At 46.8% G+C, this 21,414-nt stretch overlaps 1 protein-coding gene across 1 annotated transcript in view; it reads left to right on the top strand.

The window, feature by feature from the left end:
* Positions 1–607: 607 nt before the first annotated feature.
* FAM81B (family with sequence similarity 81 member B) overlaps positions 608–21,414 on the top strand; it is a 39,304-nt gene continuing 18,497 nt past the window's right edge. The window contains exons 1-5 of the mRNA XM_086629844.1: positions 608–849; positions 9,401–9,516; positions 10,118–10,289; positions 14,287–14,530; positions 20,734–20,852. Coding sequence (XP_086485970.1) covers positions 608–849; positions 9,401–9,516; positions 10,118–10,289; positions 14,287–14,530; positions 20,734–20,852 — 893 coding nt within the window. The remainder of the gene's footprint in view (positions 850–9,400; positions 9,517–10,117; positions 10,290–14,286; positions 14,531–20,733; positions 20,853–21,414) is intronic.

The raw sequence follows: 21,414 nt of genomic DNA, 5'->3' as shown, positions 1-21,414 counted from the left end.
AAGGCAGATGTATTTCAGCCAGGTGGCTGATTTTCACTTTCTGAAAATGGGTGCTATGAGACAGGACTCACCTCTTCCAGAATTCAGTGCTGGTGAAATTCCAAGTGCCGCCTTAGGATGGTTTTGCAGGTCGTTTGCACCAGAGCAGAGCTGAGAAGAGGTGCCCAGATGTTTGGTTGTGGGGTGTTTTGACTGCTGTAGTGGAGCCATCCAGCTGTCACTATATAAGGCCTTATCTCTGCAGTGCCACAGAAGGATTCAAACTGATTTGTAGATCATTTTCACAAGCTAAAATATTGCCTATGTTCAGAGATACTTCCTTAAGGGCCTTTTAGCTTTCTTACATATTCAGCTCTTGCTTTTGACATATGTTTGTAGAAAATCACAGTCGTTTTCTATTTGCGGAAACATCAACAAAAAGGAAGGGACTGTCGTTTTGCATTTTGCATCTTGACATGATCAGGGCTGTGTTGTCCCCGGCACATCCATGCCACATAACATAAGCAAAACACTGGAAGATTTCACTGATATGGAGAGGGCTGCCAAATACAAGTCTCTGATCATTTATGCTGCGATCTGTTCACGTCTGAACCTCCAGGTGCTGACGATGACGTGCACACCATATGCTCAACCCTGCCCTTACGGCTTACCGCCAGCTGCCCTGCATGCAAGACCACGCATGGATACAGCAGCGTTCACCATTTCTTGGATGTCCACTTCACTTCTACTGGCTATGACTTGGCATTTCTCCAGCCCACCTGGAAATGAACGGTGTTGGGTATGTCTGCCAAATGAGGTCTTCCTGACCGTGCAAGCCCTTGGACATGGCTTCAACACCACAACTACCAGGTGAATAGTACTGGCAATGGTCTTCAGAAGAGCTTCCTGTGGGGTCTTATGTGACTTGTCTTGGGAAAATGACCTGCAAACATGCCAACATGCTCCCTGAATCACTTGTAATTTACCTGTGACACATACTTCACTTGAAGGGCAGCCCACTGTGCCAGTTTTCCTCAGTACATGTTGAATGTGGAGTTGAAGGGGTCTTCTCAGCTGGAGTTGGAGGGACCCACACACCTCCAGAGACAGGGCCAAGCCCCCACCATGGAGCAGTCAGCACGATGCTGCTGGGGAGGGTTCACCACCCCTGGTACCCCCACACGGGTCCATCCTTCCTGGATGAGGACAAGAGACCACGACTCAAGCTTGGCAATTTAGATGGGATATGCAAGAGAAACACAGCTACTAATCCTCAGCGCCCTTCCTCCTCGGAGCAGGCACTAGGGTTTCCTGGAGACAAGAGCAAACACAAACCTCTTGGCATCAGCAGTCCCCATCGACTGGCAACCCGCCGGCCCCTCTGCTCTGCTGCTTCTGCTTCGACATGCTAAGGAGGCAAGTTTTGTGCACTTTTCAGGTCTTGCTTTAATTTTAAGCGTTTTATCTGCTCCCAGGGGACAGGATTTTTGGGAAGTTAGCTGCAGGTGTGTCTGTAGTTTGCTTGCTGTTTTTCTGGTCTGCCCAGCAAAGCTGCAAAGCGGCTGCTGGCAGCAGGGGCAGCAGAGTCTGGTGCTGTTGGGGCTTGACCCTTGTTTCCTTGGCAATTGCTTCTGAATCTCTGGCTGTCTGGGATTAAGAGTGGCGTGACCGAATCTGAAGTTTCAAAGGACAAAGGGGGAGGAAACTATTCATTTCAGGGTAAAGCAGACAGCCTATGGCTTTTCTGAGGCTTTCGGTTGCTGTTGCCGAAGGGGACGATTTGGTGCTGTTGTGGCACGGGGGTGGTATTTATACAAGAAGCCCCAGCTCTGTTATTCTCTATACTTTTAAAATGTTTTTTTAATTAAGAGGCTTATATACTAAACTGCTGTTGTCTAAGCAGGTATCACATATGTAGCACCAGCTCAGAGATTTGAATTCCAGAACCCTCCTGAAACATTGCTTTTCTTACAGAAGCATAACCATGTGTATTATCAAGCTTAACTGATGCATTCACAGTGCGTGATGCAGTGCAAGCAATGCTGTACGGATAGCCAGAGGTATGTTTGCCCCATCCCTGGAAGTGTTCAAGCCCAGGTTGGATGAGGCTTTGGGCAACCTGGTGTAGTGGAGGGTGTCCCTGCCCATGGCAGGGGTGTTGGAACTAGACGATCTTTGAGGTCTCTTCCAACCCTAACCATTCTATGATTCTATGATTCTATGATTCTATGATTCCATGATTCTATGATTCTATGATTCTATGTTATGGTTATTTACTCAGATTTCTCATTAGCAACATTAGGAAAACATTTATTATGCAGCCTAACTCTTATTAAACCTCTATGTAAGTTTTTACAGTATTGAAGTCGCTGCAGACATTCAAGGTCCAAAAGTGGTTTTTTTTAACAACATTGATGAAAATATGCTGGTTTTGAGAAAGTTGTTTCTGAATCACCGAAAACAGAAATTCTTCCTGCTGTATGCGGTTTTAAACTATGATTATTTGCCAGCTTAACCAGCCTGGGTATTCACCTCTTTGATGTGCCTTGTCTGATGCCAGCCAACACGGTTTGCCATATTTGCACTATCTAATAAAAATTTCACTGCTGTTCTTTGAAAACAAATGCTTCTGTGGGGTTGGCAGCTCCAGGAGCTCCAGCTTTGCTGCTCATTTGCACAACAGGTACAGCCTGGAAAACTGTGCTTCTTCCTCACCATGTGGCCATCCCCATCGGCGTCCTCCTCATGGAGAGGGTTCAGCCAGATGAAAGCAAAGTTCATTCCTCCTGGATCTGAAATCAGACTTTTTCCAGGGAAATCGTCCCCGTTCCGGCAGCCTGCTGGGTCTGGCGCTGCTCATGAAGGCGTAAGAGAGAAAATCTGGGTCAACACAGTGTCCTGCTCTCAGAAATGTCTAAAACATCTTGCAGTTGCTCTGAAAGCCCACCTAAAGCTGTTGCACCCATCACTGGAGTCACAGCCATCTGCAGCATGGGGCTAAGGAGCAGCTTTGTGCTCTGGCCAGCAGCGGGCAGAGGTACAGAGGAGCTGGTACCCCGGGTCCGTGACATGAACGTCTCCTGGTGCTCTGTGCCATGAATGTCCATGGCCAGACACTAAACGTATAGAAATGCAAGACACCTCTGAGGCTTTGCTTTGCTGAGTCTTTTCTTAGTGTCATTTTGGGAGGCTTCTCAAAGGTCTGATGACTCCTCGGAGCATATCTACATCTTCTGAGCATGCCCACAGCCAGAATTAGGAAGACTTTGCCTCCAAATAATTGCAGGGCATGCTCCTCAAAAGAAGAGAAAAGCCCTGGAAGATGCCAGGGTGGAGGGCTGAGGACAGGTCTTTTTTGCACGTGTTTTTCATCCAGTGCCAACACTGTCACAGGTAGGTGGTGGGACGATGTTTTGCAAACGTGATTAAATGACACAGCAAATAAGTCCTGCAGTTGAATCTCTTAGAACAGACGAGTTGAAACGTTTGCAAACAGCATCCTCCTCAAACTGCGGTAGAGATGTGCAGCCTGAGACTAGCAGGGCCAGCTAGTTAAAGTGCTTGCAAGTATTAATTATTTTTCTACCTTTGCTTATGTAAACAGAGACCAAAAATGGCCAAGGAAAAAGCAGAAAGTACTTTCAATTACACATTTTTGTGATAGTTGAATCCATGTTCTGCACGACATTGCAGACTGATTTCTCTTAAAGGACTTTCTATTTTAAAATGTTCTGCATGCATTTGATATCTCTGCTTTTAGATGATTATAGGCATACGTGCCACCAATTTGCTGTGGTGATAAAAATTATACCATTAATGTTAAAATTTTGCATGTGGTGGACAGGGAATAAAATCTCCGGTTCTGAAGATTTGATCACATGTCAAAATATTGTTTAAAATCTATTGCTGAAGGTTGTCTCCTGTGTTTAGCCATTGCAAGATTTCTTGAAGAAACATGTGATGAAACAGTGCAAGGTCCTGCATGTGGGTCGAGGCAATCCCAAGCACAAGTACAGGCTGGATGGAGAATGGATTGACAGCAGCTCTGAGGAGAAGGACTTGGGGATGCTGGTTGAGGAGAAGCTCAACACGAGCCGGCTATGTGCGCTGGCAGCCCAGAAAGCCAACCGTATCCTGGGCTGCATCCAAAGCAGTGTGGGCAGCAGGTCGAATGAGGGGATTCTGCCCCTTTGCTCTGCTCTCGTGAGACACCCTCTGTAGTGTTGCGATCAGCTATGGGACATAGATCTGTTGGAGCAAGTCCAGGGAGGGCCATGAAGATGATGCGAGCGCTGGAGCACTTCTGCTATGGAGACAGGCTGAAAGAGATGGGGTTGTTCAGTCTGGAGAAGAGAAGGCTCCAAGGAGACCTTTTAGCAACCTTCTAGTACCTAAAGGGGTTACAAGAAAGCTGGAGAGGGGCTTTGAACAAGGGTATGTAGTGATAGGCCAAGGGGCAATGGCTTGGAACTGAAAGAGGGGAGATTTAGATGAGATCTAAAGAAGAAATTCTTCCCTCTGAGAATGGTGAGGCACTGGAACAGGTTGCCCAGAGAAGTTGTGTCTGCCCCATCCCTGGAAGTGTTCAAGGCCGGGTTGGAAGAGTCTTTGAGCAACCTGGTGTAGTGGAAGGTGTCCCTGCCCATGGCAGGGGAGTTGGAACTAGATGATCTTGAAGGTCCCTTCCAACCCAAACCATTCTATGATTCGGTGATCCTATATTACATGGGAAGTCCAGCCAGATGATCATGGCAACCCTCAAGGTTTTAAAACCTAGGAAAGCTGAAGTGAGCAAGCTGAGAGAAGAACCGAGAGTGCTACTGAGAAGGAAAAACTGAATCCTTGCAGCCTGAAGCCCATGTCCAAACCCCAGCCATAGTGTCTGTGCTGCCTCCATGGTGTGGTACCGAAGTCGTACATCCTCTTATCCAGGGCATCCCCAAATCCCACAGACTATTCTTGATTTGTCTGTTTGCAACCCCATGGAGGTGGCCCTGGGAAGAGCTTCAGCTGCAGCTGCCCGCTGCCGCCAGAGCACAGCTTTCAGCTCAACGGCAGAGATCACCAGTAAGCCCTCTCAGCCTGAGCCTTTTTCCCAGAAAGTACTCGCTGATGCCAGTTTTTCCTGCGGTTAAATGTAATATTTATAATTCAACAATACTCGGTGTGCTCAACAACTGTAAACTCAGCTCTGCAAGGTGTCCTGGCTTGTCTGGATTTTATTTGGTATGGGAAGAGACAGCTCATGTTTCAGCCTGGTTTAAATAAAAATTCAGGAGACAGGTCTGAGCGCAGCAGCGGGCTGAGGAAGCCATTTGCTGAACTCCTTAGATTGTTATCATTGCTTAGAAACCTCCTGTCCAACAGATGTTATCAAGGAATTGCTAACAAGAGCACCAGGATTATTTAATTCATGACAGAAGCAGTTAGGCAACGCTGACGAATCGTTATTGTGGATATGCTGCAAAAACGTTTGTTCTTGGTTTTATCAAGGAACATGCCTAGAGTTAAACTTGTCAAATACTTCCTGCTCACCTCTATGGCACCAATCATTATTACCCAGCTGGACTGAGTTGAGATAATGAACTACTAATTACTCTAATCAACTCAAGGTACCTATCCTGCCTACAAGAGGCAGGCCATTTCCTCCTGGCTGTGGAGGATGCAACAGTGTCCTTGGTGCTGCAGCCCAGGCTGGTGAGCAGCAACTGGTGACCCCGACGTGATACATCTGTGAGACCCTGGGAAGCCCCGACTCCTTCGCCGAGCCGAGAGCCTGAGCCAAAGGAGCCCGAGCCAAAAGAGCTGGAGCCGGGAGCTCGAGCGAGAGTCCTTCGGAGAAGAAGGTAAAGCCGCAAGCCCCGATGTGGTATTTGTGGGAGGGAACCGTGCTGGAGTTGGATGAATGGGCCGGGTCTCTGCTCACCCATAAAGCCTTTGTGAAAACAGAAAAAATAGTAAAACAAAAAGGGGGAATTATGGCACCAATCATTCTTACCCAGCTGGACTGAGTTGAGATAATGAACTACTAATTACTCTAATCAACTCAAGGTACCTATCCTGCCTACAAGAGGCAGGCCATTTCCTCCTGGCTGCGGAGGATGCAACAGTGTCCTTGGTGCCGCAGCCCAGGCTGGTGAGCAACACACCTCCAGTCCGGGTCACCCACCCTTCCCTCTTGGCCTTTTGTCCCATGTCCCAGACTGTGCTCTGCTGCTTCTTGAGAAACAATGTGGAAAAACAACCCCCAAATCCCATCCAATGGCCAGAAGCCTCTGAGAGCTGGTACAGGAGTGGGATCGAGAAGCTCAGACCTTCTCTCTGCTGCTGGTCCAGCACATGTATCTGCATCACAGCCCCATAGGATAAAAAGCCATCAGTACAGCCACTCTACCGAAATCGTAGCCATATCGTGCTGCACTCAGAGCACTGCATTTCACTTTACTTTGCTGTACTTTTTATTTTGTGAAGAATTGTATGCATCTTTGTCATGTGTTGGTTATTTAGGAGAGTGTCTATGCTACAGCTATGCAATTTTGTGCCTGTTTTTTTAGTCTCATTTCTCCTCAAGCTGAAGCCTTCATAATGGTTTATTTCATTAGCAGTAGAAATGAGGTGAGTGCTCTGTAATACATAAAACAGAAATCGGCTAATAATTCATGGTGTTTGTGCTTAGAGAAAATTTAAAAAATATAGTAAATGTATGTTACTATTAAATATATTAAATTTAAAATTAACTGCTTGCTGAATTTTTCCTTGGCTTGTTCACAGCCGTGAGGGATAATAATCCTAGAAGAGGGACCTTAAGTTCAGTATTCTTGGACATACATAACTATTTACATGTGTGTTCTAGATACTGAGACATGAGTCACATCACCAGTCATTTTATTCAGCAGGTTACTTAGAGAACAATGTAAATAAGTTCGACTCACCATCTCTCAGCATTTGTTGATTCCCAGGCTACGGTCCTTCCCAGGGTAACGGTGATTATGGAATGCACTGCTCCGTGTAGAAGAGCACTGCTGTCAGTGAGCCGATATCTGTGTCATCCTTACTACAACAGGGATGGACGCTGTCATTAAGAGCTGAGTGCTTCATGCTGAAGTGTTATGAGCCTCTGCAGCCCAGTAATGTTTCTTTCTCTGGAAGCTCTGAGGCTGCCCTGCATTTCCACATGGTGGTTTACACGGCAGCAGCCGTTGCGGTTCCCTCACCCCATAAAGCTGGTTTCAGCCCCGTAGTGAATTGGTGCTCCACGCAGCCTCGCTGTGCTTTCTGATCCTGCCATCTCAGCCTGCCCCAAGCTCTGCTCTGTTCTCTGCTGGAACCCAGTGGAGGTGTTTTTCTCGAATGAGATTGACATCATTTCCATGACCTGTGCCTTTGGGCAAGGATTGGCTACCCATACTGTTTGAAGAGCTGTGGGGCATGCACACTGTGGGACTTCTCCTCATGCCGCTAACCAATCACCTACCACTAGACCAGGAGTGTTTCATATGAATATCATGAACTTTCTGAATGTTGAGCTCCCAGGCATAGAATCATAGAATGGTTAGAGTTGGAAGGGACCTCAAAGATCACCTGGTTCCAACGCCCCTGCCATGGGCAGGGCAACCCTCCACTACAACAGGTTGCCCAAAGCCTCATCCAACCTGGCCTTGAACACTTCCAGGGATGGGGCAGACACAACTTCTCTGGGCAACCTGTTCCAGTGCCTCACACCCTCTGAGTGAAAAATTTCTTCCTTATATCACATCTAAATCTGCCCTCTTTCAGTTTCAAGCCATTGCCCCTTGTCCTATCACTACATGTCCTTTGCAAAAGCTCCTCTCCAGCTTTCTTGTAGCCCCGTTAGGTACTGAACAGCTGCTGGAATATCTCCCTGGAGCCTCATCTTCTCCAGGCTGAACAGCCCCAACTCTCTCAGCCTGTCTTCATAGGAGAGATACTCCAGCTCTCAGATCATCTCCTCAGGACTTGCTCCAACAGCTCCATGTCCTTCTGATGTTGCAGGCCCCAGAGCTGAGCAGAGCACTTCAGGGTGGGTCTCATGAGAGCAGAGCAGAGAGGCAGAATCCCCTCCCTTGTCCTGCTGCCCACACTGATTTCGATGCAGCCCAGGACACGGTTGGCTTTCTGGGCTGCCAGCGCACATTGCTGGCTTGTGTTGAGCTTCTCCTCAACCAACACCCCCAAGTCCTTCTCCTCAGCGCTGCTCTCAATCCATTCTCCACCCAGCCTGTGCTTGGGAAGGCTTGTATCTCTGCACGCTCCAATGCACATTTGCGTTAGAGTTGCTAGAGCCACGCTTGGTCGTAGAAGTAACGATTTGCCTTCTACCCCCTTCCCACTGGTCACTCGTGTCCATGGTTACACCTCCACAGCAGAGATGCTGCACTTGCACTTCTGATAGAAAGATTGCAATGACCGGGGAAGGAGAAATCATGGCCCTGATTTCAGGCTGGAGTCAGCAGAAGCACGAGTTGGAGCCGTGTCCTGCTGAGGGGCAGCAGGTGTCCTGCTGAGGGGCAGCAGGTGTCCTGCTGAGGGGCAGCAGGTGCCCTTGCTGGGCAGTGCTGGAGCCCTGCCCTAGGGTGATGCTGAGCTGCTCCTGATGCACGATCCCTCGGCCGTCTTGGCATGTGAAGGTACAGACTCACAAGTCCATGCCGAAGTACGGGAAATGTTTATAGCAACTGAGCTGGCAAGTAAATAGTGATCACTGTAGTGTGACGGCAGCTGCACGTAGTTTATGCTGTTGGGCAGTAAATTCCTGCGCGGTTTGGAAGGCTTTTGCGAGATCTGCGTGAAAACAGCTGCAGCGAAACCCTTCCGTGCAGCCAGATTCACTGTGCGTTTCAGGCAGTTCTTAAGGCTGACCTTGGTATTTTTTCCACAGGGCTCCTGCACAGCAGATATGATCCCTGCTCTCAGGGGAGGGGGGAAAAAATCTGCAGCTGGATAGAACGGGGAAGAGCAGGTGACCGTGACAGCACAGGAAGGGCAGAGTGGCCGACATCAAAACTGCAAACAGCTCTACCCCCAGCAAGGGAAAATTTTCAGCAGCCGCTGGCAAACTGCCCGTCCATAGTCATAAAAATTCTTCCTTGGGTATGGGTTTCCAAAAGCCAAGTGAAAATAAATGGTTTATGCGATATATGAAATAACTCAAAGGCTTGGTTTAGACAGGAGCTGTTTTTCAGCTCCGAGGAACATCTCTGCTTTCTCAGCCCTGTTCTTCAAACAGTGCAGGACTCAGTTTTGACATTAGCACCCTGCAGGGATGGTGGAGGTGGCTGGTCACGGACGGACATGCTGGTGAGAAGGTCCCTGTGTCAGGAATGGCAGCAATTACCCTAACAATGTGCAAAAAATGTATTCTGTTTCGGTCTTAGATACATTTTCTCATATGCTCCTATAGGCAGCTTGATCAGAAAAAGTCCACGTTGTCTCCAAGCCATATCCTTGCCTATTCTCTGCTGAATAAGCAGAGAAATGAGGATGGATTTGCATCTACCGAGAACGTTCAAGGTTCATGTGAGTTCAAGATGCGTGTTTATTACTCACGACCCTGAAGTGCCATCGTGGTAGATTACTCATTTTTTCCGTAGAATTGAGGGAACAACTTCAAGTAATGGCAAATTGATTACCTGCCCTTGATGTCACATTTATAAATGTTCCTCTGAGTTTTCTTGATATTTGCTTTCAGATATTTAACCCTGCAGGCCACTGACTTAAACTTGGTTTCCCAAAGTTAAAACTGCAGCTGTGACACCAGAAAAGTCTGTTAGGAAAGGTTCATAGTCTAACTGGTAGGAAAATACAGGAAAAACAGCATCCAGAAGTATTTGAATCTTTTTTCTCCCTATATGCAACAGTTCCCTGCCAGTGTCCCTGCATTACTGTTAGTCTGGTTTTCAAGGAAAGTGCAGCTGCTCTGCTTTTAACAATTTTTTAATTCCTTGGGCGTTTGGAACAGATTTGATGGAAGCTTAGCGCCCCAAGTTTTGAACTTCCTGCAAGTGTAGAGAGAATCATTAGCCCTGCAGAGCAGCAAAGGAGTGTCATTGCTGATCTTCGGTGTGAAGTGAGGGCCATTTATTCAATTTTATTTTGTTTTATTCGTTCTCGTGACCAGCAAGCGCGCGGAAGTGCAGACGCAGCTTGCAGCAATTGCAGCCATACTGCCTCCGGGCTGCGGCATGGGTTCGCTGGCTGTGCGACGGGGAAGGAGGGAGGGAAGGGGAACTGGAGGCATCCCAACTGGAGGGATGGGAAAGGGCACAGGGAAAGGAAGAGGGATTTTTTTGGTGAGGGGCTGTAAAACCGCAGGCGTTGGGAACCGCTGTCTGTTCTGACAGTGTTTTGAATGGGGCTCGGCTTAGTAGAAGAAGTCAGAGCATGGTGTCCACCAGCCCTGTTTTTGCCTCTCCTGAAGAGGTTTCCAAAAGGGGGGTGTGGATCTGTCAGTCAGCTGCACTGGGTTGTGCAGATGCCTCCGTATCCTTCCGATGACACTCACCAAGGGTAGGAGAGAGGCTGGAGCCATCGTACAGAGGCACTTTCATTCTTTCCCTCCTTGATAAAATGAGAGCAGTATGACCCATATCACCATCACCAACCTCTTCACTCTCCTTTTCCCACTTCTATCCAGCTCCTGCCATCTCCGCTGGTCTTGGGCTTCAGACCCAGACTGTAGGTTCGATTCAGCTAATTCTGCTTCCCTACTTCTTTTCCTTCCTTCAACTGCTTGATGTGCTTTGTCTTGAACATCCCCTGAGCTCAAGGTTTAGGATGTCTTCTGATACAGCTGGTTCCTCCTGGCTCTCCAAACCTCAGTCTCATGGGAGCAGCTACTGCATCTGGTCCAGGACCAGGGACCTCTGATTCCATCAGCTTCCTTCAGTTTCTAGCAGTATCTCTGCTCGTAACACCTGGATGCTGAAGTCTATTAGCATGTACTCTTTAAGACTTCAGCTGGGGAATAGAGCATCTCGTTCACTTTGGCCCTGAGCCATGGGAGATGGCTAGGCCTGCAGAAAGCATCCCGGCATGGAAGGAGCAACTGCTGTCAGGTACTTTTAGAGACTGGAGTCCTTGGAATCTGAAAACCTTCTTGGCTTCTCCACTCAGCAGTTAATTATGACTGATAGTAATCACTGATGTGTTTAGAGCAGTAGATTGCAGGGTTAGCTTATCGTGCACATGCAGCTCTTTTGAAGGAGGTCATCAATAAATCAAAGTAGCTTGCACCTCCTAAATCTGTGTTAGTTCTACTAAAGCCAGACAAAACAAACCTAAAATGTTCATTAAATTAGAGGGCCAACAAGGTTTGCAGCAGAAGTTAATTTCTGTAAAAGATGGATCTAAATCTTTGGTAAATCTCCTGGTGCTGATGGAGGATCAAGGGTGTGTTATCACCCTGATTATGCATATGAGCCTTCAGACTGACACAAGGTGAGAGAGGGTACAGGGTGATGACAGTCCCAGCCTCATAACAAGGACGAAGATATTTATGGAAGCTGACGCAGGGAGCCATCTCCCATGCTCCCAGATGGTCGCATTTAGAGATGCACTCCAAGCTGATGACAGCTTGCTCAGAGTCTGGCCAGCCTGTGGGGACTTCCAGGCTAGTGACACGAAAAGGCTCAGAATCATGGAATGTTTTGGGTTGGAAGGGACCATAAAGACCATCTAGTTCCAACCCCCCTGCCATCAGCAGGGACACTCTCCACTACACCAGGTTGCTCAAAGCCTCATCCAACCTGGCCTTGAACACTTCCAGGGATGGGGCAAGCACAGCTTCTCTGGGCAACCTGGTCTAGTGCCTCATCACCCTCAGAGGGAAGAATTTATTTCTTAGATCTAATCTAAATCTCCTGTCTTTCAGTTTAAAGCCATTGCTATGTGTCCTGTCACTCCACACCCTTGTCAAAAGTCGCTCTCCACCTTTCTTGTAGCCCCTTTAGGTACTGGAAGGCTCCAGAAGGTCTCCCCAGAGCCTTCTCTTACCCACGCTGAAGAAGTCCCTTGGGTTTGGGTGCTGGCTGTGACATGTCCTGCAGGCTCCAGCCCTTCAAGCGGGGCTTGAGACAGTAATTGTGAGAGCAAAACTTCTCGTTATCCTGATGAGTCACTGCTGGTTTCCAGTTTTTTGTGCATTATGTTTTCCTTCTCTGCCTCCTCAGCTCTCCCCTCTGTGCTGATCTGGATGCAAAAATGGGACCAAGTGACTGGCATAGGAGAAAAGGAGAGTAGGAAAGGGTGAGAGAGAGGGACCCATATCTTTGGGTCACAAAGTAACTGGACCGGCTCAGCTACCCGTGAATGGTCCACGAGTAATTCCCTGGGACTCCTCAGGAGGCAACTGGCTGCAAGGCAGATGAAAAGGCAAAGAGGCTAAGGAGAATAAAGCTTCAGAGATCACACATTTAAGTCCCTTCCAACCCCTTAGCAGGGCTCAGGCTCAAATTGAGCCATTGCTCTTGATTTGCTGCTGATCAGCAGTGCCACGGTGCACTTGGCTGGCTGCGAGCACAAAAAATGCAACGTGGTAAGACTCGTTTCTGACTTAACTAAGAGTGCTTTAAGTTTATGTGTCCTATTCCACATGTACTACAATCTACAATCATGGTCATGACAAGACAGGTGAGACTGTGCAACTTGTCAAGCTGCCATAACCAGACCTCAAGCCTGGGTCTTGAGATTGACTACGGAGTGAAATTAACCAAACTTACATTCTCATTCAATCATTTTCCTCTAAGATGTTATCTCTCTTTATTTTATTTTTTTTTTTTAAAAAAGATGGTTTGTGAGAAACAAGATGCTTTTGAAAACTGAAGAGGAAAAGTAAATCATGGACATGCTTCATTTTCAACCAGTGATTTTTGCTGTCACAAGTAGAAGACACCTCACAAAATCTTCGCTGGTTGTTTTGATATTTAGGGTTTTTACTAAGAAGAGATTGAAATTCAATGTTCGTATCTTGTTGGCACTTCCTGGCTGCCAAAGGTTATGTTTATTTTAAAACCTTAGTTGCACAGACACATGTAAAGTAGCTCCTGGTGCACACAGATGTGAGCCAACTGCAGAACATCATCGCAGCCCATATGGCTGCAAAAATTGTTGCAGAGTATCCTTAGGCGCACTTCAGTCATTAAACTGTCATCTTTGCATTTTGTGTATTGATCGAGTAGGGTAGCTGAGCTCTTGTCTCTTCGTCTTTAAAAAAAAAAAATATTTTTACATCAGAACTTTTATTTATAGTAAGTCTAAAAGCAGAGATCAGGAGAAAATGCGTATGACTTCTTTCCCAAATGACTAACTGGGTATTTTTCTTCATCATTGAGCTGCAGGGTTTAGCTAAACTGTGTGATGAAAGGGTACTTCATATAGCATTGCGAGCATAAAAAATATGTCGTTCAGGTTAAACTAAGACATAAACCAAGCTTCATTTTCTGGATAACATGCAAGCCCAAAGTTCTGCAGGAGTTAAATGTCTCTCTGAATTTTTACAAAAAAAATAAATAGTGACTTTAGTTTCCCTCAAAATCCAGATTGTGCCTAAGTTAAGCTTCATTCTGTACTTGCCAGTTTCAGATCCTTGCAACATCCTTCCTCTCTTCTATATTTATATGTAGTTTCACTGAGCGTAGCTGAGCCCTGGCTCATTCCCCTGTGTTTCAGCAGGCGATGGGGAAGGGGTAGCTCTAAGAAAACCATTGGGATTTCAGACTTCTTTCCAGGGGTTAGGTGTAAATAACACAAAGGAAAACCAAACACAAGCATAGCTGTACTTGTCATGAGCTCTCCTTTTGCATGCTCTTAGCCGGGTTATGTTCCTGGGGATGCTCTGCACGAGCATCACCATATCCACCAGCATGTTTTTGAAGGTGGTCACTGGGCGTGTTTGTTTTTGCCTTTATTTAAAATGAAATAGGAAGAGCTTAAAATGAGGTTTGCAATGATGAAACGTTACGGAAGTACCTCAAAGCCTCTGAAAATAAGCCCAGGTCCTTAAGCTGTTATGGGATTTGCCTAGTAACTGCAAAAATGTCATTTACAACTCCAAGGCCATTAATGGGGGCGATGTCCAAATGTTAGCCCTGCGTTGAGGGGTTGTTGGTTCTAGTGGTATTGCAGGGATGCATAAGCAACACACAGGAGCATAAAAACCTCTGGTACAATAGATGATCTGGAGAGCCAGGGCTGAAACTGGTCCCACTGTGGAGTGGAGACCGCCAATACTTGCATCCCTTCACTCGCTTGCCATGACTGATGTGACGCCAGCAGTTTTGATGTCCACAGGAGAGACCCTTCCCCTCCTCCTCGTCCTGGAGATAGGGCTCGCTTACTGGAAGATCGCTTATCCAGCCAGGAGAGGACCGTGACTTTCCTCCTTCATCAGGCTTTCCGAATCAAAGATGACATCATCTCCTACCTCCAGGGAAGCGAAAGTTATCAGCACGGGGAGACTGCTGCCCGGCGACTGCTGGAAAACCACGTCCAGATCATTACAAGCATCGTTAAAAAGCTCAGCCAGGACATTGAGGTAATGCTTGCTGAAGAATGTTTCCCTGCTTTAGTGGTGCAGTTCTAGCTCGTGGTCCATTCAGCACTAATATTGGCTTCAGGAGCAGAAAAGTACTCAACATGACCTCTATGTTTTACTTAAATTCTGATTTTTCTTATGTAGTGGCACTTGCAGTTACTTGTGAAAACAAAAGTGTGGGTACAGGGGAAAGTAAAGTGGGAAACAAAGAAAAGGAAGTGAAATGAAATTAAAAGCAGGTTAATGAGTTTTGGTGGTGTTTTCATTCCAAGGTTCAGATTCTATTTGCTTTCAGTTTTGTTGGAGTGCAGGAGATTGAGTTCAAGGGAAATAAGGAGCAAGCTGTATTTTCATCTAGCGTATAACATAAAGACTCGAGTTTGGCTTTACTTCTTAGTTTTCCCTATGGAGATGTTCTACGACTTTACATAATTTCTGCATGCAAACATAATCAAATATTACTGAAACTCTTCGCAGAGCTCACTGCAGACTGGAATGGAGGTTCGGGTTCACATTTTATTTAAACTGAATGATGTTTCTGTGCTGGAAATGCATGGTACACCTTTTTTCTGCCTAAAGACCTTCAAATAGTTGCTGTTATGTGTCAGATTTCTATGTGAAGTTTACCAGCACTTTTTGGCTTTTCTTTTTGGACAAGGGTGTAAAGTACAAAAATGTCTTGAAGTAGGCTTCTTCAGGGATTTGTGTCGTGGTTTACCCTCAGCTGGCAACTCAACATCACCCAGCCGCTCGCTCATCCCCTCAACAATGGTATGGGGGAGAGAATCAGAAGGGTGAAAGTGAGAAAACATATGGGTTGAGATGAAGACAATTAACTAGATAAGGCAAAAGCTATGCATGCAAACAAAGCAAACCAAGGAATTCCTCCACCCCTTCCCGTGGGCGGTCAGGTGTTCACCATCCCCAGGACACCAGAGATCCATCATGCAGAATGGTGACTTGGGAAGACAAATGCCATCGCTCCAAACGTCCTCCCCTTTCTTCTTCTTCCCCAGCTTTATATGCTGGGTGTGACATCCCATGGTCTGGAATACCCCTTGGGTCAGCCAGGGTCAGCTGTCCCAGCCGTGTCCCCTCCCGACTTCCTGGGCACCCCCGGCCCCCTCGCTGGCGGGGCAGGACGAGAAGCAGAAAAGGCCGTGACGCTGCGGAAGTGCCGCTCAGCAATAACGAAAACATCTCTGCGTTACCAACGCTGATTCCAGCGCCGATCCAGAGCGCAGCCCTGTGCCAGCTCCTGGGAAGAAAATTAACTCTGCCCCAGCCCCAACCAGCACAATTTGTTCTGTCCTTTGAAGTGTTAAATGTCTTATAAATGCCACCAGATCAGATTGCATTTTGGTTTTCATCTATTTGGAGAACTATTTGATCTTCAGTGCCTTTGTCTTAAGAAGTATGCAATCATGGCTCACTTGAAATTAATCTGAATTAAAACTAGGATCTATGTTCTTTTCATACTGATTTTATTTTCAAGATTTTGATACTATGCCAATAAGCAATGCTGTAAAACCACTTACTTATTTTAGATTGTGCAATTCCTCTAACCCTACCCAAATCAAGCATGTACAAGACTGTTTTGCTAGAAAAATGCCTAAGATGCTATCAACAACTCAATCTAACCTTTTGCCTTGGTTATAAATTACCCTTTTTTAGGTCCCAATCTCAGGTGCGTTTGCTGTGTGTGTTTTGATGGTGAGCATTTGATAAGGGTAGAGCACCGACAGCAAAGAAAACGGCACAGTGAGACCCATCAATCAAAGCCGCTACAGAATTAGTGGAGGTTTGGAGAATTGCTCCTGGTGAGCAGCAAATGAGAGTGGTTGAGCAATGTCGACTCCTCGAGCATTAAAAAAAAAAAAAAAATAAAGAAAAAAAAGGATCTGCCAGGAAATGTGACTCATACTCCAAATCTTCCCTGAAGCAGGAAGAACATCCTTCAAAAAAGCTTGCTTCGGGGAAGATGCTGGAAACTCCATTGCCATCAGGAATGAAACTGAGCCCTGGTGAACGCAACTCTCTGCCAGAGCCAGACCTGCTGAGAATAAAGATTTCCCTCAATAAATAGGAGGCTGCTGCTTTCTGCCCTCATGAACGAGCGTCTCCCGGTGCTTTTGCCAGCGAGGGAGCAGTGGTCTCGTTCTGTGCCTCCATCTCCGAGGACTTGTGACATCAGACTGCCATTGCCCAGGACACTGTCAAAAATAGTCTTGAATTGTGGAGTACATTCAACCCTTTGAGAATATTATTTTCTGCCACAGAGCAAAAATAGGAATGCCCAGTATACTCAGTATTTCAGTTATTTTATTCTGTGTGCAGAGGGGGCAAGATTATTCAGGAATAACTGCATAAATGACAAATTTGAATTACATTTTGTTCCAGAGTTATTGCAGCTTTCTCTGCTCAGTTGTGCCTCAGTTTTGGTGAACGCTGAAGCGTCTCCTGTGGCTGGAGAAGTGGGACTGTGGCGCCGCATGGGGACTCAGTGCTAGGGAGTATTTCCATGTACCATCCAGAGGGACCTCAACAAGCTGGAGAGGTGGGGCAGTGTGAACTTCATGAAGCCCAACAAGGCCAAGTGCAAAATCCTGCACTGGGTCGAGGCAATCCCAAGCACAAGTACAGGCTGGCCGGAGAATGGATTGATAATAGCCCTGAGGAAAAGGACTTGGGAGTGCTGATGGATGAGAAGCTCAATATGAGCCGGCAGTGTGCGCTGGCAGCCCAGAAAGCCAACCGTGTCCTGGGCTGCATCAAAAGCAGTGTGGGCAGCAGGTCGAGGGAGGTGATTCTGCCCCTCTACTCTGCTCTCGTGAGACCCACCCTGCAGTGCTGTGTTCAGCTCTGGGGCCCCCAACATCAGAAGGACATGGAGCTGCTGGAGTGGATCCAGAGGAGGCCACAAAGATGATGTGAGGGCTGGAGCACCTCTGCTGTGGAGACAGGCTGAGAGAGTTGGGACTGTTCAGCCTGGAGAAGAGAAGCTCTGGGGAGATTTTATAGCAGCCTTCCAGTACCTAAAGGGGCTACAAGAAAGGTGGAGAGGAGCTTTTGACAAGGACATGTAGTGATAGGACAAGTGGCAATGGCTTTAAACTGAAAGGGGAGATTTAGATTAGATATAAGGAAGAAATTTTTTACCCTGAGGGAGGTGAGGCACTGGACCAGGTTGCCCAGAGAAGCTGTGGCTTCCCCATCCCTGGAAGAGTTCAAGGCCAGGTTGGAAGAGGCTTTGAGCAACCTGGTGTAGTGGAGAGTGTCCCTGCCCATGGCAGGGGGGTTGGGACTAGATGGTCTTTATGGTCCCTTCCAATCCAAACCATTCTGTAATTCTATGATTCTATGCCACTTGCAGCCAAGTGGGAAATGTTTGCAGGGGCACGGCTGCTGGGGAGAAGGGTCTGATGCTGCACCCAGATGAACAAGCTCAGGTCACTGGTACAACCCTGCTGAAACTCAGCCAGGTGGTGAGACAAACCTGTGTTACCTGCGGTATGCATAAACTCATCTGCAACAGCTTCAACAAACTTTAAGCATTTGCAGATGAAATTTTCCTTGATATTTGTCCGTTCCTATTTATTTTTAAAATTTTTTTAATTCACACAATGGAGAACATTTCAAATAAAAAACAATAAAAGCCACTCTGTTTTGGCACAAATAGAATCATAGAATCATAGAATCATAGAATCATAGAATGGTTAGGGCTGGAAGGGACCTTCAAAGGTCATCTAGTCCAACCCCCCTGCAACAAACAGGGATATCTCCAACTAGATCAGGGCCTCATCCAACCTGGCCTTGAACGTCTCCAGGGATGGAGCATCCACCACCTCTCTGGGCAACCTGTTCCAGTGTTCTACAACTCTCATGGTAAAAAATTTTTTCCTAATATCCAATCTGAATCTACCTCCCTCTATTTTAAAAGCATTACCCCTTGTCCTATCACAACAGGCCCTCCTGAACAGCCTCTCCCCATCTTTCCTGTAGGCCTCCTTGAGGTACTGGAAGACCGCTATAAGGTCACCCCGGAGCCTCCTCTTCTCCAGGCTGAACAGCCCCAACTCTTTCAGCCTGTCCTCATAGGAAAGGTGCTCCAGCCCTCTTATCATCTTCGTGGCCCTCCTCTGGACCCTCTCCAACTGGTCCATGTCCTTCTTATGTTGGGGGCTCCAGAACTGGACGCAGTACTCCAGGTGAGGTCTCACGAGGGCAGAGTAGAGGGGAAGAATCACCCCTCACCCTGGCCACGCTCCTCTTGATGCAGCCCAGGACGCGGTTGGCCTTCTGGGCCGCAAGAGCACATTGCCGGCTCATATTGAGCTTCTCGTCCACCAGTACTCCCAAGTCCTTCTCCTCAGGGCTGCTCTCGATCCATTCACCGCCCAGTCTGTATTTGTGCCTGGGATTGCCACGACCCAGATGTAGGACCTTGCACTTGGCCTGGTTGAACTTCATGAGGTTGACACGGGCCCACCTCTCCAGCCTGTCGAGGTCCCTCTGGATGGCATCCCTCCCTTCCAGCGTGTCGACGGCACCACACAGCTTGGTGTCATCGGCGAACTTGCTGAGGGTGCACTCCATGCCACTGTCCACGTCACCGACAAAGATGTTGAAGAGGGCCGGGCCCAACACGGACCCCTGAGGGACGCCACTCATGACCGGTCTCCACTTGGACATCGAGCCATTGACCACTACTCTCTGAGTGTGGCCATTGAGCCAATTCCTTATCCACCGAGTGGTCCATCCATCAAACCCATATTTTCATAGACAAGGGTAAAAGCTGTGCTTTGACCAGGTGAAGTGCTGAGTAGTGCTGAACTGCGCTGAAGTATCAGCCCCAGGCCTTGCCTTTCAACCTGATAAGTAAAATCCAGAGATTTTAGAAATTATTCCCCTGCCTCCACTCCGTATCTGTGAAAGGTCATGGTAGCTGTCAAGGGCTTCCTGAAATTGATGCTTGTGACACGTTCAAATACCATCAAGATGAGCCACTTAACAAGAGCCTGCAGGGCTGTTACTCCTTCCATCTTTAGATCAGACTTTTAATACTGTGCAATAGATTTCATATCAGGCCACATAAGGGTAAAACAAGACATTAAAAACCTGCTTATATTGACCCATGTCCATGTTCAGGGCTGGGTGGGTGTATCTATGACGCACCTTAACAGCAGATCCATGCCTTCACTGGAGCCAAACCTGCCCTGTACAGGACTATGTGTGCTAAGGACATATTTTTACGCATGCTGAGGGCAGTGTATCAGCTTGGACATACGCATTTGAGCATTTGCAGCATGGGCAGACAGGACTCCAGGCAGAGATCCTGCGCCCATCTCTGCTCTGCCTTGCCCGCCCTAAAAAGATTTGCTGTGATGCTCTCAGCTGAAAAAGACTCAGACATAGAGCTGTTGGAGCGGGTCCAGAGGAGGAGGAGCCTGGAGAAGAGAAGGCTCCAGGGACACCTTCCAGCACCTTTTAGTACCTAAAGGGGCTACAAGAAACCTGGAGAGGGACTTTTTACAAGGGCATGTAGTGATAGGACACGGGGCAATGGCTTTAAACTGAAAGAGGGCAGATTTACATTAGATATAAGGAAGACATTTTTTACAATGAGGATGGTGAAACACTGGACCAGGTTGCCCAGAGAAGCTGTGGCTGCCCAATCCCTGGAAGTGTTGAAGGCCAGGCTGGACGAGGCTTTGAGCAACCTGGTGTAGTGAAGGGTGTCCCTGCCAATGGCAGGGGGATTGAAACTGGATGATCTTTGTGGTCCCTTCTGACCCAAACCGTTCTATGATTCTATGATTCTAGGAATCTATGATTCTCTCGCTCCTAGAAACCCTGATAGCCCCCAGTGAAAGCAGCACGACTTAAAAAATCTCCTGTTATTTATTATGGGCTGCACTGTCCTGCAGGTGTTTGAAGGGGAGAATAAAATTAATTTCCCAATTTTTGCATTTCCTAGTTTTTGTGTGCTATACTTTTCAATATGAAGCACATTTTTAAAGTGAAAATTGACCCATTATTTATGCAGCTATAGATTTTCGAGAAAAATACAGTCACTTTCTCTAAGAAAGAAAAACAAGCTTTCAGACCTGCTGCTAGAAATGGTGCTTTGAACTCTATCTCGAAATGAAAAAACAACACGAAAGCAGAAAACTAAAAATATATTAATGATCTTGAATTTACAGGTTTTGGAGAGGCAAATAAGAACAAGGGATGGTGTGGCAGTAGAAACTAATTTTGCTGTTCAAAGTCTGGACCATAAATACATCCAGGGTCTTGGAGACCTGCGTGGAAGAGTAGCAAGGTAAGAAATGCATCATTTTCATCTCTGCTAGTCCATTTGTGCTGAGCAGATTCAGAGTGGGCATAAATGTACTTCTCACTCATTTTATATCTCCATTTCAGTGCTTTCACACTCTCCATGTTAGAAAAATTATCAAGCCAGGGAAAAATAACTATATTTTCCTGTCTCCTTCTTCATGACATGCTTATCATTTTGGGAAATTTTTTGTTCTCTCGTCTGGTTAGACTTCAGCTGAAGTGGTTATTTCCTCCTACTGAAACTCTCCTGTTGTTTCAAAAAAATCTTTAGTTCCTCTCTTGGAAAGTACATCTTGTTGAGCGAACTTGATTTCTTCCTTTGGTGAGATTATAAGTTTTCATTGGTACAAGTAATTCCACAGATGTAACATAGGTGGACTTCCATGGGGCACTATGTAACACAAAATATTATGATTAAAAGAAAGATAAAGTGAAACTCTGCTACTTAACATCAAGAGAGCACATGGATTAAGAACTGACTGAACTGATATATTGGAAAAAGTAATCATTAACAACAAAATCTCCCTAAACCGGCATGTTCCCAA

The sequence above is a fragment of the Tauraco erythrolophus genome, chromosome Z, assembly GCF_009769465.1.
Source record: "Tauraco erythrolophus isolate bTauEry1 chromosome Z, bTauEry1.pri, whole genome shotgun sequence".
Taxonomy (NCBI): Eukaryota; Metazoa; Chordata; class Aves; order Musophagiformes; family Musophagidae; genus Tauraco; species Tauraco erythrolophus.
Note: the sequence above shows the minus strand (reverse complement) of the source record. Positions and strands in the feature narration are given on the sequence as shown.